This window comes from Balaenoptera borealis (assembly GCF_965194805.1).
Source record: "Balaenoptera borealis genome assembly, chromosome: 19".
Classification (NCBI taxonomy): domain Eukaryota; kingdom Metazoa; phylum Chordata; class Mammalia; order Artiodactyla; family Balaenopteridae; genus Balaenoptera; species Balaenoptera borealis.
Window position 1 is genome coordinate 61999559 of NC_138878.1, and position 18461 is coordinate 62018019.

The 18461-nt window shown below is 47.4% G+C and overlaps 1 protein-coding gene across 5 annotated transcripts in view; it reads left to right on the plus strand.

The window, feature by feature from the left end:
* Positions 1 to 609: 609 nt before the first annotated feature.
* Positions 610 to 18461, plus strand: part of TRPM4 (transient receptor potential cation channel subfamily M member 4) — a 36245-nt gene continuing 18393 nt past the window's right edge. The window contains exons 1-12 of one of the 5 annotated variants that reach the window (XM_082370317.1): positions 610 to 760; positions 1071 to 1138; positions 5044 to 5218; positions 5578 to 5758; positions 5960 to 6123; positions 6328 to 6511; positions 10861 to 10922; positions 11075 to 11260; positions 11601 to 11700; positions 14228 to 14340; positions 14711 to 15043; positions 15200 to 15334. In XM_082370317.1, the coding sequence (XP_082226443.1) occupies positions 737 to 760; positions 1071 to 1138; positions 5044 to 5218; positions 5578 to 5758; positions 5960 to 6123; positions 6328 to 6511; positions 10861 to 10922; positions 11075 to 11260; positions 11601 to 11700; positions 14228 to 14340; positions 14711 to 15043; positions 15200 to 15334 (1725 nt within the window). In that variant the 5' untranslated portion in view covers positions 610 to 736. Of the gene's footprint in view, positions 761 to 1070; positions 1139 to 5043; positions 5219 to 5577; positions 5759 to 5959; positions 6124 to 6327; positions 6512 to 10860; positions 10923 to 11074; positions 11261 to 11597; positions 11701 to 14227; positions 14341 to 14710; positions 15044 to 15199; positions 15335 to 18461 lie in introns of those variants that run through there. The other 4 variants (XM_082370315.1, XM_082370316.1, XM_082370318.1 and 1 more) reach the window with 4 other exon arrangements.

Genomic DNA, 18461 nt, shown 5'->3' on the forward strand with positions numbered 1-18461 from the left:
CAGATCTAGGGGCAGGGGATGGTGCCAGGCCAGGGCTATAAATACAGCGAGGGGGGGCAAGGGGCTCAGGTTACCCAGGAGGCCGCAGCTGTCCCTGTCAGAGAGCTGTCAGGAGACATGTGGCCCTGCCTGTCCGCATATCAACACCTCCCACTCCTCATCCTGTCACCGTCGCCCTCGCTCTTTGGGTTCCCATCCTTCTTTATGGGTCTCCCTCTCTCTGTCATTGTTTCTTCACCAGCTCTCTCTCAGGGTCCCTGTTGCCCACCTCCTGAGGATTCTGTCCCCTTCTCCCTCTCACTCTGAGTGTCTGCCACCCATCCAAACCTTTCTCTCTCTCTCCGTGTTTGGGTCAATGTAGCGCCCCGCCAATCTCTGTTCCCCCTTTCTGATTCTCTGCCCCCACCTAAGTCTTTGTGTTTCCCGCCCCCCATCCCCCGACCTGGGTCAGTGTGCCCTCTCTCTCATCGCTGGCATTTCCTCTTTGGGTCTCTGTCCCCTCTCCCTGGGTTCCTGTCCCCCTCTCCCTGGGTCCCTGCCCGCCTCTCTCTGGGTCCTGTCCGACCCTTTGCCCCGCCTCCCGCTCTACGCTTCTCCGAGACTCCCCGCCCCCCAGACCTGGCCCCGCCCCAGGCTGGGCTGGGAAGTGGCGGATCCGGTTTGTCCAGGGTGCATCTAGAACCCGGTTGGTGGAGGGAATGCAGGGAGACGGATAGATTGCGGTGGCTGCGGCAGCATGGTGGGTGCGGAGAAGGAGCAGGTACAGCGGCCGGACCCGGGCCTGAGGGAACAGGGAGCTAGGGCCTGGCCTCCTGGTTTCCAGAGAGGAGGGTGCTTGAGACCCAGATTCTTGGGTCAGACAAAGGAAGGGGTTGCTGGGGACCCGGACTCCAGGGTCCTTGGGGACGGATTGGTGAGGGGGTTGGGGGGGTCGAGTCTCCTGAGTCTGGGAGAGGAGGGCACTGGTGTCCCGGACTCCTGGCTCTACGGCTAGGGCGCGGGTGGGTCACTCCGTGACCCATAGGACCGAACTGGATCAACCCCCCCCCACTCCTTGTTCCTGTCTCCAGAGCTGGATCCCCAAGATCTTCAAGAAGAAGACGTGCACGACTTTCATCGTTGACCCCACAGATGCGGGGTGAGGAGTTCGCCCCGGGGACGGACCCCAGAGTGTCCCGGGTCCGCTGACCCCACCCACCGCAGACCCCGCCCTTCGGTTCCTTCCCTTCCCCAGTCTTGTCAGAGCCGATACTCCCTAGGGCGTTTCCTAGTGGCTCTCTACCTCGGGGAGGGCTTGGGTCAGTCTGCAAACACTTCCAATTTCCCATCCTCCCGCTCAGGGTCAGTGTTCAAGCCCCAGGGCTGGGTTATGGTTTTTTCCTTCCCCGTGTGCCTTCTGTGTGTCTCTGCCTCCTGGTGTCACTTTCTCTGTCTTTCTTTCTTGGCTCTCTCTGTTTCATTCATTCACTCATTCGTTCATTCCTCCAAGAAACTCTCACTCAGCACTTCCAAGGGGGCATTATTTTCAAGAGCACAGGCCCTGCCAGGGTTCAGATTTCAGCTGGGACATGTGCTGTGTGGCTTCGGGCAAGTCTTTTCACTTCTCTGGGCCTCATCTATCATCCGGGCATAAAAACAGGCTCTGTTTCCTGCGGATATTGTGAGAATTAAACAAGTTACTGCTTGTGATATTTCTGAAACAGTGCCCAGCACATAGTAAGCACTGGAAAATATGTCCATAGGAACCACCGGAAGGTAGCAATTACTAGCATGTGTAGGGCCTGTGCTTGTGCTGGGTGGCTGGGGGGTGGGGAGTGGCCACCCTTAGGAGCTCCTGGCCTTCAGTGATGGTCTCTCAAGTGGGTTTTGGCTTTCTAGTGTCCTCAAGGCAATCTTTGGGGTATGGGAAATGTCAACGTTCCTAATTTAGTGTGTGTTTTATTATGACTATATTAGTGCAGGATGGCTTGAATTATGTATAAATAAACATATATATTATTTGGGGGTGAGTGCTCAAAAACTTTTACTGATGGAAAGGGCGGTCAAGGAAGTTTAGGAACCTCTGGTCTGGTGGGAGGAAGATGATTCTAAGGCAAGGAGATGGGAGCTGCAAAGGACAAGCCACTGGGCCCAGTGGGAGCCAAGAGGAGGCATCTGGTTAAGTCCGGGGAGGGGACACAGGGTGTCACCAATGGCTTCTGGAGGAGGAGGGGCTAATGAGGTGACACTGGAAGGTGATAAAGTTGGAGTTTGACAGTTGAAGGTGGGTTGGATTCCAGGAGTGGGAACAACAAGTATAAATTGCCCCCTATTGATGATGTGGCTTGCAAATGGGGCAGAGTTCAAGGTGCAAGGAGCATCTGAAAGAGGATATCAAGCAGGAGGGCAGGGCCAGAAGTCACACAGCCTTAAATGTCACCCCGAGGGGTTGGGACCGTGTTTTGGTGTTCCCGGGAGCCATGGGAGGGGCAGGGTCAGCTCTGGGTGTGGAAAGATGCTTTGAGGGCCACGTAAGGATGAATAGTTCAGGAAGCTGGGGAAGAGGCTGGGCAAGGGACAGGTGGGAGGAGAACAGGCCTGAGGCAGGCCAGGGGCAGGAGCTTGGGGACCGACGGATTTGCAGAGTGAGAGGGGAGAGGGGAGGATGGGCCCAGACATCTGGTCTGGGGCCTGGGAAACAGTGAGCTTGTCCCCGAGATGGGAATCCAGGTGCATGAGTAGGTTTGGGAAATGTCACCCAGCTCAGAGTGGGACTTCGTGTGTGGGAGGGGCCTGGGGGAGCCAGGGGCGTTGCAAACCTGGCTCAGGGACTCAGGAAAGGTCTGTGACTTCCATCCAAGATTTGAGAAGTCCTAGCTGTAGGTGGTAATGGAAACTGTGGAAGTAGGATGGGGGGAAGAAAGTGTAAAATCAGAGGAGGTTGCAAACTGGCAATTCTATGGCCAATGTTTTTTTTTTTTTTTCTTCCACGGAAGACGATTGCTAAACACTTGTCTCTGAATGCTTCAAGACAGACATGCTGCCTCAAGTCAGCACAGCCTCCGGCACATCCACTTATAATTTTCCACCTGATGCTTCTTTCTCTTACGTTACCTGCCTGGCCCTTGGGGGCACTGAGTTTGAGACCCATGTAGGGAAGGCATGTGGTCCTGGCTCTGGGGAACACCTACACTCAAGGGAGGCACAGAGCAAGAGAAAGCCACAGATGAGTCAGAGACAGAGCAGCCAGGGGAACAGGTGTGCTTTGCCAAGGAGAAGGTTTTCTAGAATCAGCCTTTTAGCTATGACCAGTGCTACTTTGTCTGAGTCAGATGAGACCTGAATAGAAGCCACTGTATTCAGGGACGTGCAGGTAATTGCTGATTTTATCGGGAACAATTTCGGTTTCAGTGGCCACACAGAGAAAGGGGGGGTAGGAGGTGAGACGGACAGAGGGGGAGTCTGCCAGTGCTGTCTACCAGAATTTTCTGCAATGGTGAAAATGTTCTATATCCACATCCAATATGGCAGCCATCGGCCACATGTGGCTCCTAATCACTTGAAATGTGTCCAGAGCAACTGAGGAACTGAATTTTTAATTGTATTTAATTTTAATTTATTTGAATATAAGGAGCACGTTGTGGCTAGAGGCTACTGTACTGGACAGTTCAGGTTCTGGAACATTCCATGAAGAAATTTTGCCCGGAAGGGCTCGTGAGAAGTAGGTGGACAGGAATGAGGGGGCGTCCAGGGACGGGGTTGAGATGGGTGAAAGGATCAAGTGGTTAAACTGAGGCATGCCAGGACCCTGGAGGTAGACTCAGGAAGACGGAGGGGTGTATCCTATATTCCTTACTGTGCCAGGAGCTGGTGTATTCTGTTTGGATTTGTTGGCCATTCTTTTAGTGACTTTACAACTCTTGTCAAATCCATGGACCACCTGTGCTATTCTTTCCATAAAATTAGTCCTTAAATCATGGCTCACTCTGTTTACATAAATGCAGGTCTCCCCTGATATTTGAATCCCTTCTGGAATCAGGGACCAAAGAGATTTAGATACATTTTCAAATAAATCCCTCATCTCCCAAACCCGTGTTGCTTCCTGTTTTTAAACTCAGGTGCCAATTCCATTAGGTGACAAGGGATACTTGTGTATTTATTTAGGGGGAAAAAAGTTTCATATGTGATCACCATAAATGCAAAATCTGTTCCATTTGCCACAAAGAGAAAGAAACAAGGCATAAAAGACAATCACAATGAAACCCAAATAAAAAGTATTTACCGTCTAAATAGTTGCTGTTGCCAGCCCAGTTTTCTGAGCATGAGGCCAGCTTTTCTCTGTTAAAAAGAAAAAGTAAAGAGTTAGGCATTAAAAATATTCTAGCACCCGCTGAGCCTCTCTCCTTGACAGGAATCAGGAGAGCTCAAAAAGGAATGACTTTCTCACTGTGTTGTTCAAGGTTATTTAAAGCTCTGTGTGGAGTTCACGGAGACTGGATCTGGTATGCGGCCCCCATTTTAGGAAATGTTGTGTTATTTCATTGGCTCCTCATAGTTCTATGACGTAGGCTGTGCTATCATTGTCTTTGCATTTGAGGTGGAAATTTAGGCTCAGAGAGATGAAGCTACTTGCTCAAAGTCACACAGCTGCCTTGGCCTCTACTCTAGTGCATGCGTGCTCTGTGAATCACTCTCTTGATTTTCCTTTTCATGTGAATATCATCTGTTTGAAATGGGGGCAGCAAGGACATCCCTGATGGCCCCCTGCACTTTTCCACCTCAGGCCCTGAAGGCAACAGTGAGTGTGGGGCCTGGTATGTAGACCTCCCTGCTCAGGTGCTCTTGAGCCACTGTGGCTTCCTGCTGGTGGGTGAGGTGACTGTGGTTGTTCTGCCCCAGTCTCTCCCTCAGGCTGGTCAGAACCGTGGAGGGCCAGTGCCAGGGTCAGTATGGATTGTGAGCTCCTCTGGAGGGAGGTGCAGAAATATGGACATTTCTACAGGATGCTTGGGGTCGGTGCGGACACCTCTGGGCTTCATTCTCCTCCTTCCCCTCCCCCCTCAGGGGGACCTTGTGCCAGTGTGGGCAACCCCGGTGTGCCCACCCATCGGTGGCTGTGGAGGATGCATTCGGGGCAGCCGTGGTGACCGTATGGGACAGTGACCTGCACACCACGGAGAAGCCCACAGATGCCTTCGGAGACCTGGACTTCCTGGGTGCCGGCCGCAAGGCCAGCAATGTGAGGCCTGCATGTCTGGGCAGGGCCAGGGTTGACCAGTGGGGCTGCATGCCTCAGGGGCTCCCGGAGCCAGGGCCTGGGGGTGTCCCAGCTGAACGCTGTGTCTCCTCATTTGCCCATCCCTATCTTCACCTCTCCTGGATCCCTGTCCCCTCCACCACTGTCTGTCTTTTCTGAGCCTGTCCCCCTCTCTCTCTCTGGGATCTCTATCCTCCTCTCTCTGGGTCTCCATCCCTCCCCTCTGGGTCTCTGTCCCCGTCCCCCCTCCCCCCATCTCTGTGCTCCTCTCTCTGCGTCTCTGTCCCTTTCTCTCTGTCTCTGTCCCCCTCCCCCTGTCCCTTCCTCTTGTGTGTCCACAGTTCCTCCGGCTCTCTGACCGCACGGATCCAGCTACAGTTTATAATCTGGTCACGAACATATGGGGCTTCCAGGCCCCGAACCTGGTGGTGTCAGTGCTGGGGGGGTCGGGGGACCCCACCCTGCAGACTTGGCTGCAGGACCTGCTGCGACGCGGGCTGGTGCGGGCTGCGCAGAACACAGGTGACTGAGGGTGGGCAGGGGCTCCGCCTCCCGGGCCGGGGCCACCTGCTCCCCCGTCTCCGCCACTTCCCTGGAATTCTGTTTTCCCCCCATCCCGTCTTTGTGTGTGGGGTCTTGTCTCACTCCCTAGTCTCTCTCTCTCTCTGTCTCTGCACTCCTGTGTGTCTCTGGATCTCACCACCAGTCTGTGTCGCTGTGTAGGGGCCTGGATTGTCACCGGAGGGCTGCACAAGGGCATTGGACGGCATGTGGGTGTGGCTGTGCGGGACCACCAGACGGCCAGGACTGGGGGCAACAAGGTGGTGGCCATGGGCGTGGCCCCCTGGGGTGTGGTTCGGAATAGACACACCCTCATCAACCCCAAGGTGGGACCCAGGGTCTTGGACAAGGAGGGGGCTGGGGGCCTGGACTCCTGGGTCTGAGGGAGGAGGGGCTGGGGACCTGTAGTCACAGGTCTGAGGGAGGACGGGGCTGGGTGTCTGGTCTCCTGGGTCTGAAGGACGAATGACTGGTGTCTGTCCTCTTGGCCCTGATGGAAAGACTCCCTGGTCTTGCCACCTGTCCCCCAGGGCTCGTTTCCTGCGAGGTACCGGTGGCACGGTGACCCTGAGGATGGGGTCCAGTTCCCTCTTGACTACAACTATTCGGCCTTCCTCCTGGTGGACGACGGCACCCACAGCCGCCTGGGCGGCGAGAACCGCTTCCGCTTGGGCTTCGAGTCCTACCTTGCCCAACAGAAGACGGGCGTGGGAGGTGAGTGGCTCCTTCCACTGGGGATTCACAGCCCAAGGCTCAGGATCCCAGTGGTCAGATCTGGTCGGAATTTGGGGGTTGCGGCCAGGGGGAGTTTCCTGTAGTCAAGTGCCTTCTCCCATCATTTGCTGTGTTTGAAAAAATCATTATCTTGAAATCTACAATACCATACCGAAAGGTGGACAGCTTGATGAATTTTTAACAAACTGAACCCACTTATGCAACCAGCACCCAGATCAAGAAACAGAATAATACCAGCCCCCAGAAGCCTTCTGCCCACACCCAAGAGCCACCCTATTCTGCTTGTCACAGCATAGAGTAGTTCTGACCGTGTTTCATATGAATACAACCCCATGTTTTAAATTCTGCCTTCTCATATTCGACATTATTTCTGTGAGATTCATCCATATCATTGCATGAACTGTAGTTTGTAAATAACCCACAGATCAAAGAAGGAAAAAAAAAAAGAAGCTAGAAAATATTTTGAACTGAATGATAATGATGTTATGACATACCAACAATTTGGGGATGCAACTAATGCAGTACTTAGAGGGAAATCAGTAGACTTAAATGCTTATCTAAAATGAAAAGAAAAGAAAGGTTGAAAATCAATGATTTAAGTCTCCAATTTAAAAAAATCCTAGAAACAGAAGAGCAAATCAAATCTAGAGAAAGTAGAAGCAAGGATATAATAAAGACAGGGCAGAAATCACTAAAACAGAAAGAAATGCCCAATGTAGAAAGTCAACTAAACAGAAACCTGCTTCTTTATGAACATTTCCTATATTTTAAAAAGTGTCCATTTAATTCTTTTTTTTTTAAAGTATTTATTTATTTTTGGCTGCGTTGGGTCTTCGTTGCTGTGCGCGGGCTGTCTCTAGTTGCGGCCAGCGGGGGCTACTCTTCATTGTGGTGCGCGGGCTTCTCATTGTGGTGGCTTCTCTTGTTGCGGAGCACGGGCTCTAGGCGCATGGGCTTCAGTAGTTGTGGCATGAGGGCTCAGTAGTTGTGGCTCGTGGGCTCTAGAGCGCAGGCTCAGTAGTGTGGCACACCGGCTTAGTTGCTCCACAGCATGTGGGATCTTCCCGGACCAGGGATTGAACCCGTTTCCCCTGCATTGGCAGGCAGATTCTTAACCACTGCACCACCAGGGAAGTCCCCCATTTAATTCTTAAATTTTACTTAGCTTTTTGGCAACTTTAATCTTATTTTTAAAATTATCTTTTTGGGGTGTAAACTGACTTTTTTGGGGTGTATAATTCTGTGAGTTTAGGCATATGTTAGAGATTCATGTCCACAGTCAGGACATAGACCAGTTCTGTTACCATGAAGGCATTCCTTTTGTGCCCAGCCCCTGGCAGCTACTGATCTGTTTTCCATCACTCTAGTCTTCTCTTTTCCAGAAGATAAATAAATGGAATAATATAATACATGACCTTTTGAGTCTGGCTTCTTTCACTCAACATAATATTTTATGGCAGCTTTAATATGTGTTTATTGGAACTAATCAAACCACGCAAAGGTATATAAGGAAATTCATATCATTGCCTGAATTGTAGTTTGTAAATAACCCACTGGTCAAAGAAGAAAAAAAAAGACGTTAGAAAATTCCCTTCCCAGCTCCAATCCCTTCTATTGGGGTAATCTGTGTTATATGGTTTGGAGTTAATCCTTTTATATCTTTGTCTATGCTTATAAAATCCTATGCTCAGTGGTGTTCCTTTCTCTCTTTTATACTATACATATACATATCACTCTCTTACAACCATCCCTTTTAGATACAAACTACTCTATCTTGTATCTCCTTTTTTTTTTTTTTTTAATTTTTATTTATTTATTTATGGCTGTGTTGGGTCTTCGTTTCTGTGCGAGGGCTTTCTCTAGTTGCGGCAAGTGGGGGCCACTCTTCATCGCGGTGCGCGGGCCTCTCACTATCGCGGCCTCTCTTGTTGCGGGGCACAGGCTCCAGACGCGCAGGCTCAGTAATTGTGGCTCACGGGCCTAGTTGCTCCGCGGCATGTGGGATCCTCCCAGACCAGGGCTCGAACCCGTGTCCCCTGCATTGGCAGGCAGATTCTCAACCACTGTGCCACCAGGGAAGCCCTGTATCTCCTTTTAATAGTTGCATGATATTCCTTGGTAATGGTTGTACCATCTGTTATTTAAATTTTTCTCAATTGGTGGATACTTAAAGTGCTATCAGTGTTTGGCACTACAAACAGTGCTGAATAAATATCTTTGTATGAACATCCATAATTACATCCAGGTGTTTTAAATTCTATACAGTAGATCCCCCAAGTGAGATTGCCCTGTGTGTATACTAATAGATAGTACTAGATAACTTTCTAAAAGTGTGTAGCTGTTTTCACTCTCATCGAGAATGTGTGAGAGTTTCTTTTTCTGTCCAGTCTTAACCGGCTCTGGATACTCTTGGTTTAAAAATTTTTTTTTGGCAAATTTGATGGATAAAAAGTGACATGCCACTTTTCATTTGATTTTTTACTTTATCTAACCACTATTAAAAGATATAAACATATTTTATTGGCCAATCAGATTTCCTCAATTATGAACTGTCTATTCATATTCTTTGCACATTTTTGAATTGGGTTATTTCTTTCTTGTCTTTTTGTAAGAATTCTTTGTATCCTGTCCTTAGTAACGCTTTGACTGTTAGATGTAAAATTTTTAAAAGATACTTTAATTATGGTGTCTACTTCCATAAAAATTCTATCATTTTTATGTGGTTAGATATATTTGTTGTTCCTTTTATAGCCCCTTGGTTTCCCTTGGTTTTTTAGGAAGGTCCATTTCACTCCAATGCTATACAAATATGTTAAGTCTTCTTTTTTAATACCTTATATTTTTATGTTTAAACTTTTAATCCATCTGGAAATGATTTTTAGGTGTCTTGAGATAGGGAGTCTACATTTTTTTCTTACAAATGGGAAGCCACGTTTTCTTCATGTCCATTTAATAAATAAACCATCTTTTCCTAGCTAAATTGAAATGCCACTTAAGTTGTATATTCAGTTCCTTTATATGTTGAAGTATTTCTGAACCTTTTCCTCTTCTACCTCTCTATTTATTCCTGTGCCAAGAATATATTTTGTTTGGGACTTCCCTGGTGGTCCAGTGGTTAAGACTCTGCGTGTCCAATGCAAGGGGTGCAGGTTCAATCCCTGGTCAGGGAACTAAGACCCAACATGCTGTGCAGCGTGGCCAGAAAAAAAAAAAAAAAAAAAAAAAAAAAAATATATATATATATATATATATATTTGTTCTTGTTGTTTATAGCAGTTTAAAGACGTTTGAATGTATATTAGGGAAAGTTTCTCCCCACTGTCATTTCTCAAAAATGTCTTAACTCTTCTGATATTAATTCTTTCATATGAATTTAAAAATTATTTTGTTCCATTAAGAAAAAAAAAGGAAAACATTGCCAACCTCCTCCTACCTCCCTGTTTCTCCAAACTGCATTGAATTTATGTGTTACATTGTGACAGGTTAACATGGTATTTGTTTTACCATTTATTCAGGCCTTGTCCTTATATAAGGTTTATCAATCTCCTTATAAAAATATTATACCTTTCTGTATGAATTAATTCCCAGGTAGTTTATCATTTTTGTGAAAACATGGATAAGATACATATTATAATAGTTGGAGAAAAGTTTTTTATTTTTGTGTATTTTTCTTGTATTAATCCTCTTAACCAAATTCTCTTATTAATATTTAGTTATTCTGAGTGGAGTCTCTCCAATTTTCTGAGAATATAAATCATCTTTCCTTCAAATAGATACCTTTGTCTCTTCCAGCTTAAAAAATATATATACAAGTTTTCATTCCAACTATTTCATTTTCTTGCATTGTTACATTAGCTCAAAACTCCCAGATAAGTGTGAATGGTAGTAATGTTGTTTCAGTTCTTATTTTATTTGGAATAGAGTTCGTAAAAAACTTATATGAGTTTGCTATTGGGCTTTGATAAATATCTTTATTGTATTTGGATAGTCCTTTCTATTCCTTATTTCCTTTATTTTCAATTTGCACTTTCATCCTCTCCTGGCTCCTGGATGGTTAATCAGTTACAGGATTGACTCATGCCTCATTCGGGAACCCAGGAGTCCAGGCTCCCAGCCCTCTCCTCCCTTGAGAAGTTGAACATTACTGTCTTCAAGATCTGGCCCCTCCCAACATCCTCAAAGGCGTGACAGTTCTCATGAGCCTCGGGACAGAGGATTAGGCAGAAGCCAGCATTTGCCCTGGGGACTCCTGGGAAATGTGGTTCTCTCCCATCGCTGACAGAGGCTGATGGGAGGTGACCAAGCCCTGTGCTCTCTTCTCTCCTCAGGGACTGGAATTGACATCCCTGTCCTCCTTCTCTTGATTGATGGTGATGAAAAGATGTTGAAGGTATAAGGGCCCAGGTGCCTGGGTCTAAGGGCGGGGGGCAGTAGCCGGGGGCTGTACTCCTGGGTCCTAGGGGAGGAGGGGGCTGGGAATCTAGACTCCAGGAGGTGTGAATACTTTCCTTCCCTAACCTGACTCCCCCTTTTGTCCTGTAGCGGATAGAGAATGCCACCCAGGCTCAGCTCCCCTGCCTCCTGGTGGCCGGGTCTGGGGGAGCTGCAGACTGCCTGGCAGAGATCCACACTCTGGCTCCAGGGAGTGGAGGAGGCAGGCGAAGTGAAGCCCAAGATCTGATTAAACGTTTCTTCCCCAAAGGGGACCCTGAGATCCTACAGGCCCAGGTATGACATTGGGGGCCCAAGTCGGGAACCTGAGATGGGAGGGAGCTGGGAACCTGGGTTCCTGAATCTTGAGAGGTGAGGATGCTGAGGATTTGGAGTCCTGGATCCAAGGGAAGGGGAATGGGGGCCCAGCCTCATGGATATGAGGGAGGAAAGGCTGGGAGCCTGGACTCCTGGGTCTAAGGGAGGAGAGGCCTGGGGGCCTGGATCCCCCCTAAGTTCTGGGAGTAGAGGGTGCTAGGCACCTAGACTACTGGGTCCTGCAGGGGAATGTTCTCCTATATCTCTGTGGACAGGGCCAGGGAGTTGGGTGTGGGTTGCAAAATTTGGTATCCTGCAGGTGGAGAGGATCATGACTCGGAAGGAGCTGCTGACAGTCTATTCAGCTAATGATGGCCCTGAGGAATTTGAGACCATCGTTTTGAAGGCCCTTGTCAAGGGTAAGGCTTGGAGTCCCAAAACTTCCCCCACTGTCAGCTCAACGTTGGACACCTCTCTTGGCCTCGGCACTTTATCCATCCTCTCTAAATTGCGCCCCTTTTTATCTTTTTCCTTTTATCATTGCCTTTTGGGGCTTTGCATGGTGTTATTTGGACAGTTTTCCCAAGATACTTTCATTATGTTCCAACGTTGCTTTCCTTCTGTTGTATCCATCCACCCATCCTTTCATCCTTTATCCATCCAGCCAGCCATATGTACATTGATCTTTCCATCTACCCATTATTCCATTCATCCTTCATTCTTCCATCCATCGAATCATCCATCCATCTTGCCATCCACCCATCCTTCTACCAGTTTATTCACACATCTAGTAACAATTCCATCCACTCATCATTCGTCCATCCATCCATCTTTCATCTATCCATCCATCTTTTCATCCATCCGTCCATTCTTCCATCTATCCACCCACTCACCCTTTCTACTTTTCCTATATGCCTCCAATATGTTTTAAGCCCTGAGGGGTGGTGGAGTCAGAGAAAAACCAGAGTGCTGTCTCCCAGCAAGGAGCTCCTGATATTTCACTAGAGGAATGAATGATGAAAACCAAGGTAGGGAGCATAATGGCTGCTTGGTAGAGGCTGAGGATGGAGCTCATTATTCATTCAACAAAGATTAGGCTCAGAGATAAAAGCAGTTCCTACCAGCGTTGTTTGGACACAACCTTAAGTAAAATTCAAGACAAAAGCATGGGAGAGGAACTGCTGTCAGAAAGGGGAGAAAAACGGGGAGGTGGTATTTAAACTGGGCGGCCTTGAAGAGCCAGTAGAATTTGGAGTTAGTAAGATGCGGAGGTGGGATAAATAAGTGGTAAGGGGGATCCCCAGGGCTCTGTGGGGATGTGGGTGGGGAGGGTCGTTTTTGGTGTCAGAAGAGTTTTACAGGGAAAACACCCACTTAGATAAAAACTCTCAAGAGGCATAGTGTCAATTTGTAATGCGTTCTGAGTTCCAGGTCCCCACCCCAAATGCATCTACCATGTTCTGTGGTGTGGCAGTTATTTTTGACTTTGGAATCAGATAAAACTAAAATTTGAGTATCAGCTTGGCCCCCTCTCTGCTGTGTGACTTTGAGAAAGAGACTTTCCCTCTCTGAGCCTTCGTTTCTCTCTCTGAAAAATTGAGATAATACCAGGCGGGAGTGTTGTGGGCCTCAGAGGCAGATTATGGGCAGTGTCTGGTCCCCAGGGGGAGCCTAATAAATGGGAACTCTTCTTAATATGATTCCATTTCTTGTGGGGACACATCCTTTAATAGAGGATGACAGTCAGTGGGCAAATCTGATTTACTTTACAGAAGTTAACTCATCAGCCTCCTGGGGGAAAACACAGCGGCTCTCTAAGATGTGGTTTGAGGGGGTGGTGTTTTAAGTCTGTTGCCTGCAGAAGTACAAGTGATCACACTCTGCTGGGGAAACTGGAGATGGCTGGACAGTCTCAGTGTTGGCAGAGTTGAAGGGATGGGGTTTCAGCAGGTGAGGAAGGAAGAGGGAAGAGGATGAATGCTTCATGAGGGTCTAGGAACAGCCAGGCACTGTGCTGAGCAGCTGGCACACATTATTGCCCCTGATCCTCTAACCCTTCCTATAAGGACTGTCTCCCCAGTTTGCAGATGAAGAAACTGAGGCTCAGAGAGGGGGAAAGTGACTTGCCCAAGGTCACACAAGGTTGACTGCACACTTTTGGATCCATTAAATTACCCGATCAAATTTTTAAAGGCCACTTGTTCTTCCTTGTTCTATTTAATGACCTCCAAGTTCTTCCGAAGTCCGGCTAATGTTTACATTTTTTCTGCTACTTTTCGTCTCACAAATACTCCCAAGTTGCAGGAAACCAGAGTGACTCACATTTGCCATCATAGCCTGTGCTTTCCTGCACCGAGGCTTTTGCTCAAGCTGCTCCTGCTGCCTTGATGATTCTTTTCTCACCTTAGATGCACACTTCCAAATCCTACTAGTCTTTCAAAAGCCCTACCTCAATGTGCATCCCCTAGGAGGCTCCCTTGGATCTCTCCATACCTCTGTGATTGTAGCCTCCCCTGGGTCCTAATCACATTCTATGCCCTCCTCCAAGGGCACGAATCACTCTAAGGGCAGTTATGTGGTTCTGGGACATATTTCCCGGGAATGAGCTCCTTCAGGGCAGGGACTGTATCCAATCTCTCTCCATCCCTCTTACTGCCTGGCCCGTAGCCTACCTCAGTAAATGTTAAATGAATAAATGATTCCCTTTCCTTTTCTTGGGGCCTCTCAACCACTGGTCTGAAGAGATTTACATTCAACTCTGCCCCTGTGTTGAATGACCTTATGCTTGTAATAGCCTGACTTCTTAAGACCCCAGACTCTGCCCAACAACATTGCCTTTATACAGAGTTTAAATGTCAGGCATCTCAAGTAGAAGCAATACAGACATTCATCAGATCTTCCCAACCTCCCCTGACTTCTTGCCCCCTCTCCTTCTCACCCTTTCAGCCTGTGGGAGCTCTGAAGCCTCAGCTTACCTGGATGAGTTGCGTTTGGCTGTGGCTTGGAACCGTGTGGACATTGCCCAGAGTGAACTCTTCCGGGGGGATATCCGATGGCGGGTGAGGGGTTGGGGCCTGGCGACTGGGGATCCTGACAAAAGGGATGCACTTCCCCCACTCCCTGACTCCTTTGACATCTGGCTCTATCTTCCTTTATGGCCTGTCCAGCCTTCTCTTAATTGTCCATCCATCTCTGGTTGTCCATCTGTCCCCATCTTGTTCCCTCTCTCCCCATCCATCCATCCATCTACTTGCCCACCCATCCATCCTCTCATCCACCCCTCCACCCATCCATCAATCCAACCATCCATCCATCCATCTGTCACTCATAGCTCTGTATCCCCATCTCTTGTCCTTAATCTCTGACCTCACCTGGCCTTCTGCCTGTCTCTGTGCTCAACTCTTCCCCCATTCATTCCGCCCCCACCAGTCTTTCCACCTGGAAGCCTCCCTCATGGACGCCCTTCTGAATGACCGGCCAGAGTTCGTGCGCTTGCTCATCTCCCATGGCCTTAGCCTGGACCGCTTCCTGACCCCTACGCGCCTGGCCCAGCTCTACAACGCAGCGCCCCCCAACTCACTTATCCACAGCCTTTTGGACCAGGCGTCCCACGGCACAGGCAACAAAGGCCCAGTCTCTAAACCCTCTTCGGAGCCACAACCCCCTAAGGTGGGGCAGGTGCTGCGGATGCTGCTGGGGAAGACGTGTGCACCGACGTTCCCCGCCGGGGGCACCCACCAGGGCGATGGCAGCAAGGAGGATGTAAGGAATGGGCTGGGTGGGGGAAGCACAAAAGGGTCTGGGGGCGGGGCTATGCCGGGAGGGGGCGTGGTCAGAGCACGGGGTGTGTGACTGAACGGGGTGTGGGGCTGATGGTTGGGGCGGAGACAACGCTCACCTTGCCTTCCTCGCCTCCAGTCGTATCTGCTGTGGGACAAGGCTACCTCAGAACTTGCGCTGGAAGCCATCCCCGGGCAGGCACCCTGGATTGACCTGCTCCTCTGGGCACTGCTGCTCAACAGGGCTCAGATGGCCGTGTACTTCTGGGAGATGGTGAGTGCTGACTTGATCTCTGATTCTACTCTCTCCTACATTCCTGTCCTTTATTTCTACCGAACTCCAATGCTTGTGCAGTAAGATTCCCTGACCTAGGATATCACCCGTCCCCCACTCCACTCCATTCTTGATGTATGACCCAGAGTGCTGTTTCTTCCTCCCCAACCCCCCCCATATCATGCATTTCTTGTAACTTGCTTTTTCCATTAACAGTATATATTGGGCATTTACCCTTGTTCGTACATATGCATCAATCTCATCCTTTCAAAGTGGTTGCTTGTATGAGGAAGTTAGACGTTATCTGTAACTGATGGGGATTCATTTCATCATAATTGTGCTTGCAATTTAAATGCATTGTTGTAGTTGCAATGCAGAAGGGGACAAGACTAGAGGCAAGGATGCCAGGTAGGAAGGTAAAGCTTCAGGCAGCCAAGATGGGGGCCTGGATTAAAGCTGGTGAGACATAGGTGTTGGGACACATTTGAGAAGTTTAAAAAAAAGTCATGGTATTCGAATAGGATCAAAGACAGACCCTATCTTTATGTCGAAGAAATATCTTGACAGGAGTTCTTCAGCCCTGGGTTATTTTCAGCCCATCCGGTCATTGGTTAAAAATAAATAGATTTTTTTTTAAATTGAGATAAATGTTTATCAATGTTGTAGCATGTATTAGAACATCCTTCCTTTTTAAGGTTGAATTATATTCCATTGTATGGATATACTACATTTTCTTTATCCATTCATCTGTTGATGGACATGTGGATTGTTTTGACCTTTTGGCTATTGTGGATAATACTGCTATGATTAGTGTACAAATATCTGTTTGAGTCCCTGCTTTCAATTGTTTTGAGTACATATCTAAGAGTGGAATTGCTGGACCATATGGTAATTCTAGGTTTAATTTTTTGAGGAACTGCCATACTATTTTCCACAGTGGTGGTACCATTTAAATTTCCACCAGCAATGCACAAGTGTTCCAATTTCTCCACATCTTCACCAGCACTTGTTGTTTTCTTTTCTCTTTTCTCTTCCTTCCTCTCTCTCTCTCTGTCTCTTTCTTTCTTTTTTATAATTGCCATCCTAATGGGTGTGATCTCACCTTGGTTTTTTTTTTTTTTTAATATTTATTTATTTATTTACTTGGCTGCGCTGGGTCTTAGTTGCGGCACGTGGGATCTTCGTTGCGGCATGCAGGCTCTTGGTTGTGGCATTCAGGATCTAGTTCCCTGACCAGGGATCGAACCCCCTGCATTGGGAGCTTGGAGTCTTAACCACTGGACCACCAGGGAAGTCCCTCTCACTTGGTTTTTATTTTTTAAGTTTTATTTTTATTTATTTATTTTATTTGTTTATTATTTTTGGCTGCATTGGGTCTTCGTTGCTGTGCGTGGGCTTTCTCTAGTTGTGGCGAGCGGGGGCTACTCTTCGTTGCAGTGCGTGGGCTTCTCATTGCGGTGGCTTCTCTTGTTGCAGAGCACGGGCTTCGGTAGTTGTGGCGCGTGAGCTCAGTAGTTGTGGCTCGCAGGCTCTAGAGCGCAGGCTCTGTAGTTGTGGCACACGGGCTTAGTTGCTCCACGGCATGTGGGATCTTCCCGGACCAGGGCTCGAACCCGTGTCCCCTGCATTGGCAGGCGGATTCTTAACCATTGCGCCACCAGGGAAGCCCTCTCACTTGGTTTTGATTTGCATTTTCTTAATGATTAGTGAGGTTGAGAATCTTTTCATGTGCTTATCGGCCATCTATCTTTCTTAAGAGAAATGTCTATTCAAGTCTTTGCCCATTTTTTAACTGACTCTTTGGTCTTTTTTGTTGATGAGTTTAAAGAATTCTTTATATGTTCTGGGTATTAATCCCTTATTAGATAGATGATTTGCAAATACATTCTCTCTCTCTGTGGGCTGTCTTTTCCTTTTGTTGATAATGTCCTTTGATGCACAAAAGTATTACATTTTGATGAAGTCCCATTTGTCTTTTTTTTTCCTTTGTTTTCTTGTGCTTTTGGTGTCATATCTAAGTAACCATTGCCAAATCCAAGATCATGAAGTTTTATCCCTATGTTTCCTTCTAAGAGTTTTATAGTTTTATAACTATTATATATATAATTATTTAACCCTACATGTTAATCTTATTGAGATTCCTTACATATGATGAGTCACTTCTGTCTTGCTGATTTTAAAATTCTTTCTTTGTTTTTGGCTTTCAGTAATTTGATTATAATGTTTTGTAGTGTGGATCTCTTTGAATTTATCCTACTTGGAGTTTCTTCATCTTTTTGGATGTACAGATTCATGTATTTCATCAGATTGGGGAAGTTTTAGTATGTTATATCCTCAAATATTCTTTCTGTCCCTTTCTCTCTGTCCTCTCCTTTTGGGACTCCCATTATGCATATGTTGGTATGGTTGATGGTGTCCCACAGATCTCTTAGGGTCTGTTTATTTTTCTTCATTCTTTTTCCTTTCTGCACCTCAAACTGGATAATCGCAATTGACTTATCTTCAAGTTTACAAATTCTTTCTTCTGTCTCCTCAAAGCTGCTCTTAAGCCCTTTAAATGAATTTTTCATTTCAGTTATTGCACTTTTCAGCTCCAGAATTTCTATTTGGTTCCTTTTTATTTTTTTAAAATTTATTTATTTAATTATTTATTTTTGGCTGCATTGGGTCTTTGTTGCTGCGTGAAGGCTTTCTCTAGTGGCAAGCGGGGGCTACTCTTCATTGCAATGCACGGGCTTCTCAATGCGGTAGCTTCTCTTGTTGCAGAGCACAGGCTCTAGGGGTGCGGGCTTCAGTAGTTGTGGCATGTGGGCTCAGTAGTTGTGACTCGTGGGCTCTAGAGCGCAGGCTCAGTAGTTGTGGCACATGGGCTTAGTTGCTTCGTGGCATGTGGGATCTTCCTGGACCAGGGCTCGAACCTATGTCTCTTGCATTGGAAGGCGGATTCTTAACCACTGCGCCACCAGGGAAGTCCCTGGTTCCTTTTTATAATTTCTATATCTTTATTTCTATTCTCTATTTGCTGACACATCATTCTCCTGGCTTCCTTTAGCTCTTTGTTCATAATTTCCTTTAGCTTTTTGAGCATATTTAAGACAGTTGATTTAAAGTCTTTCTCTAGTAAATC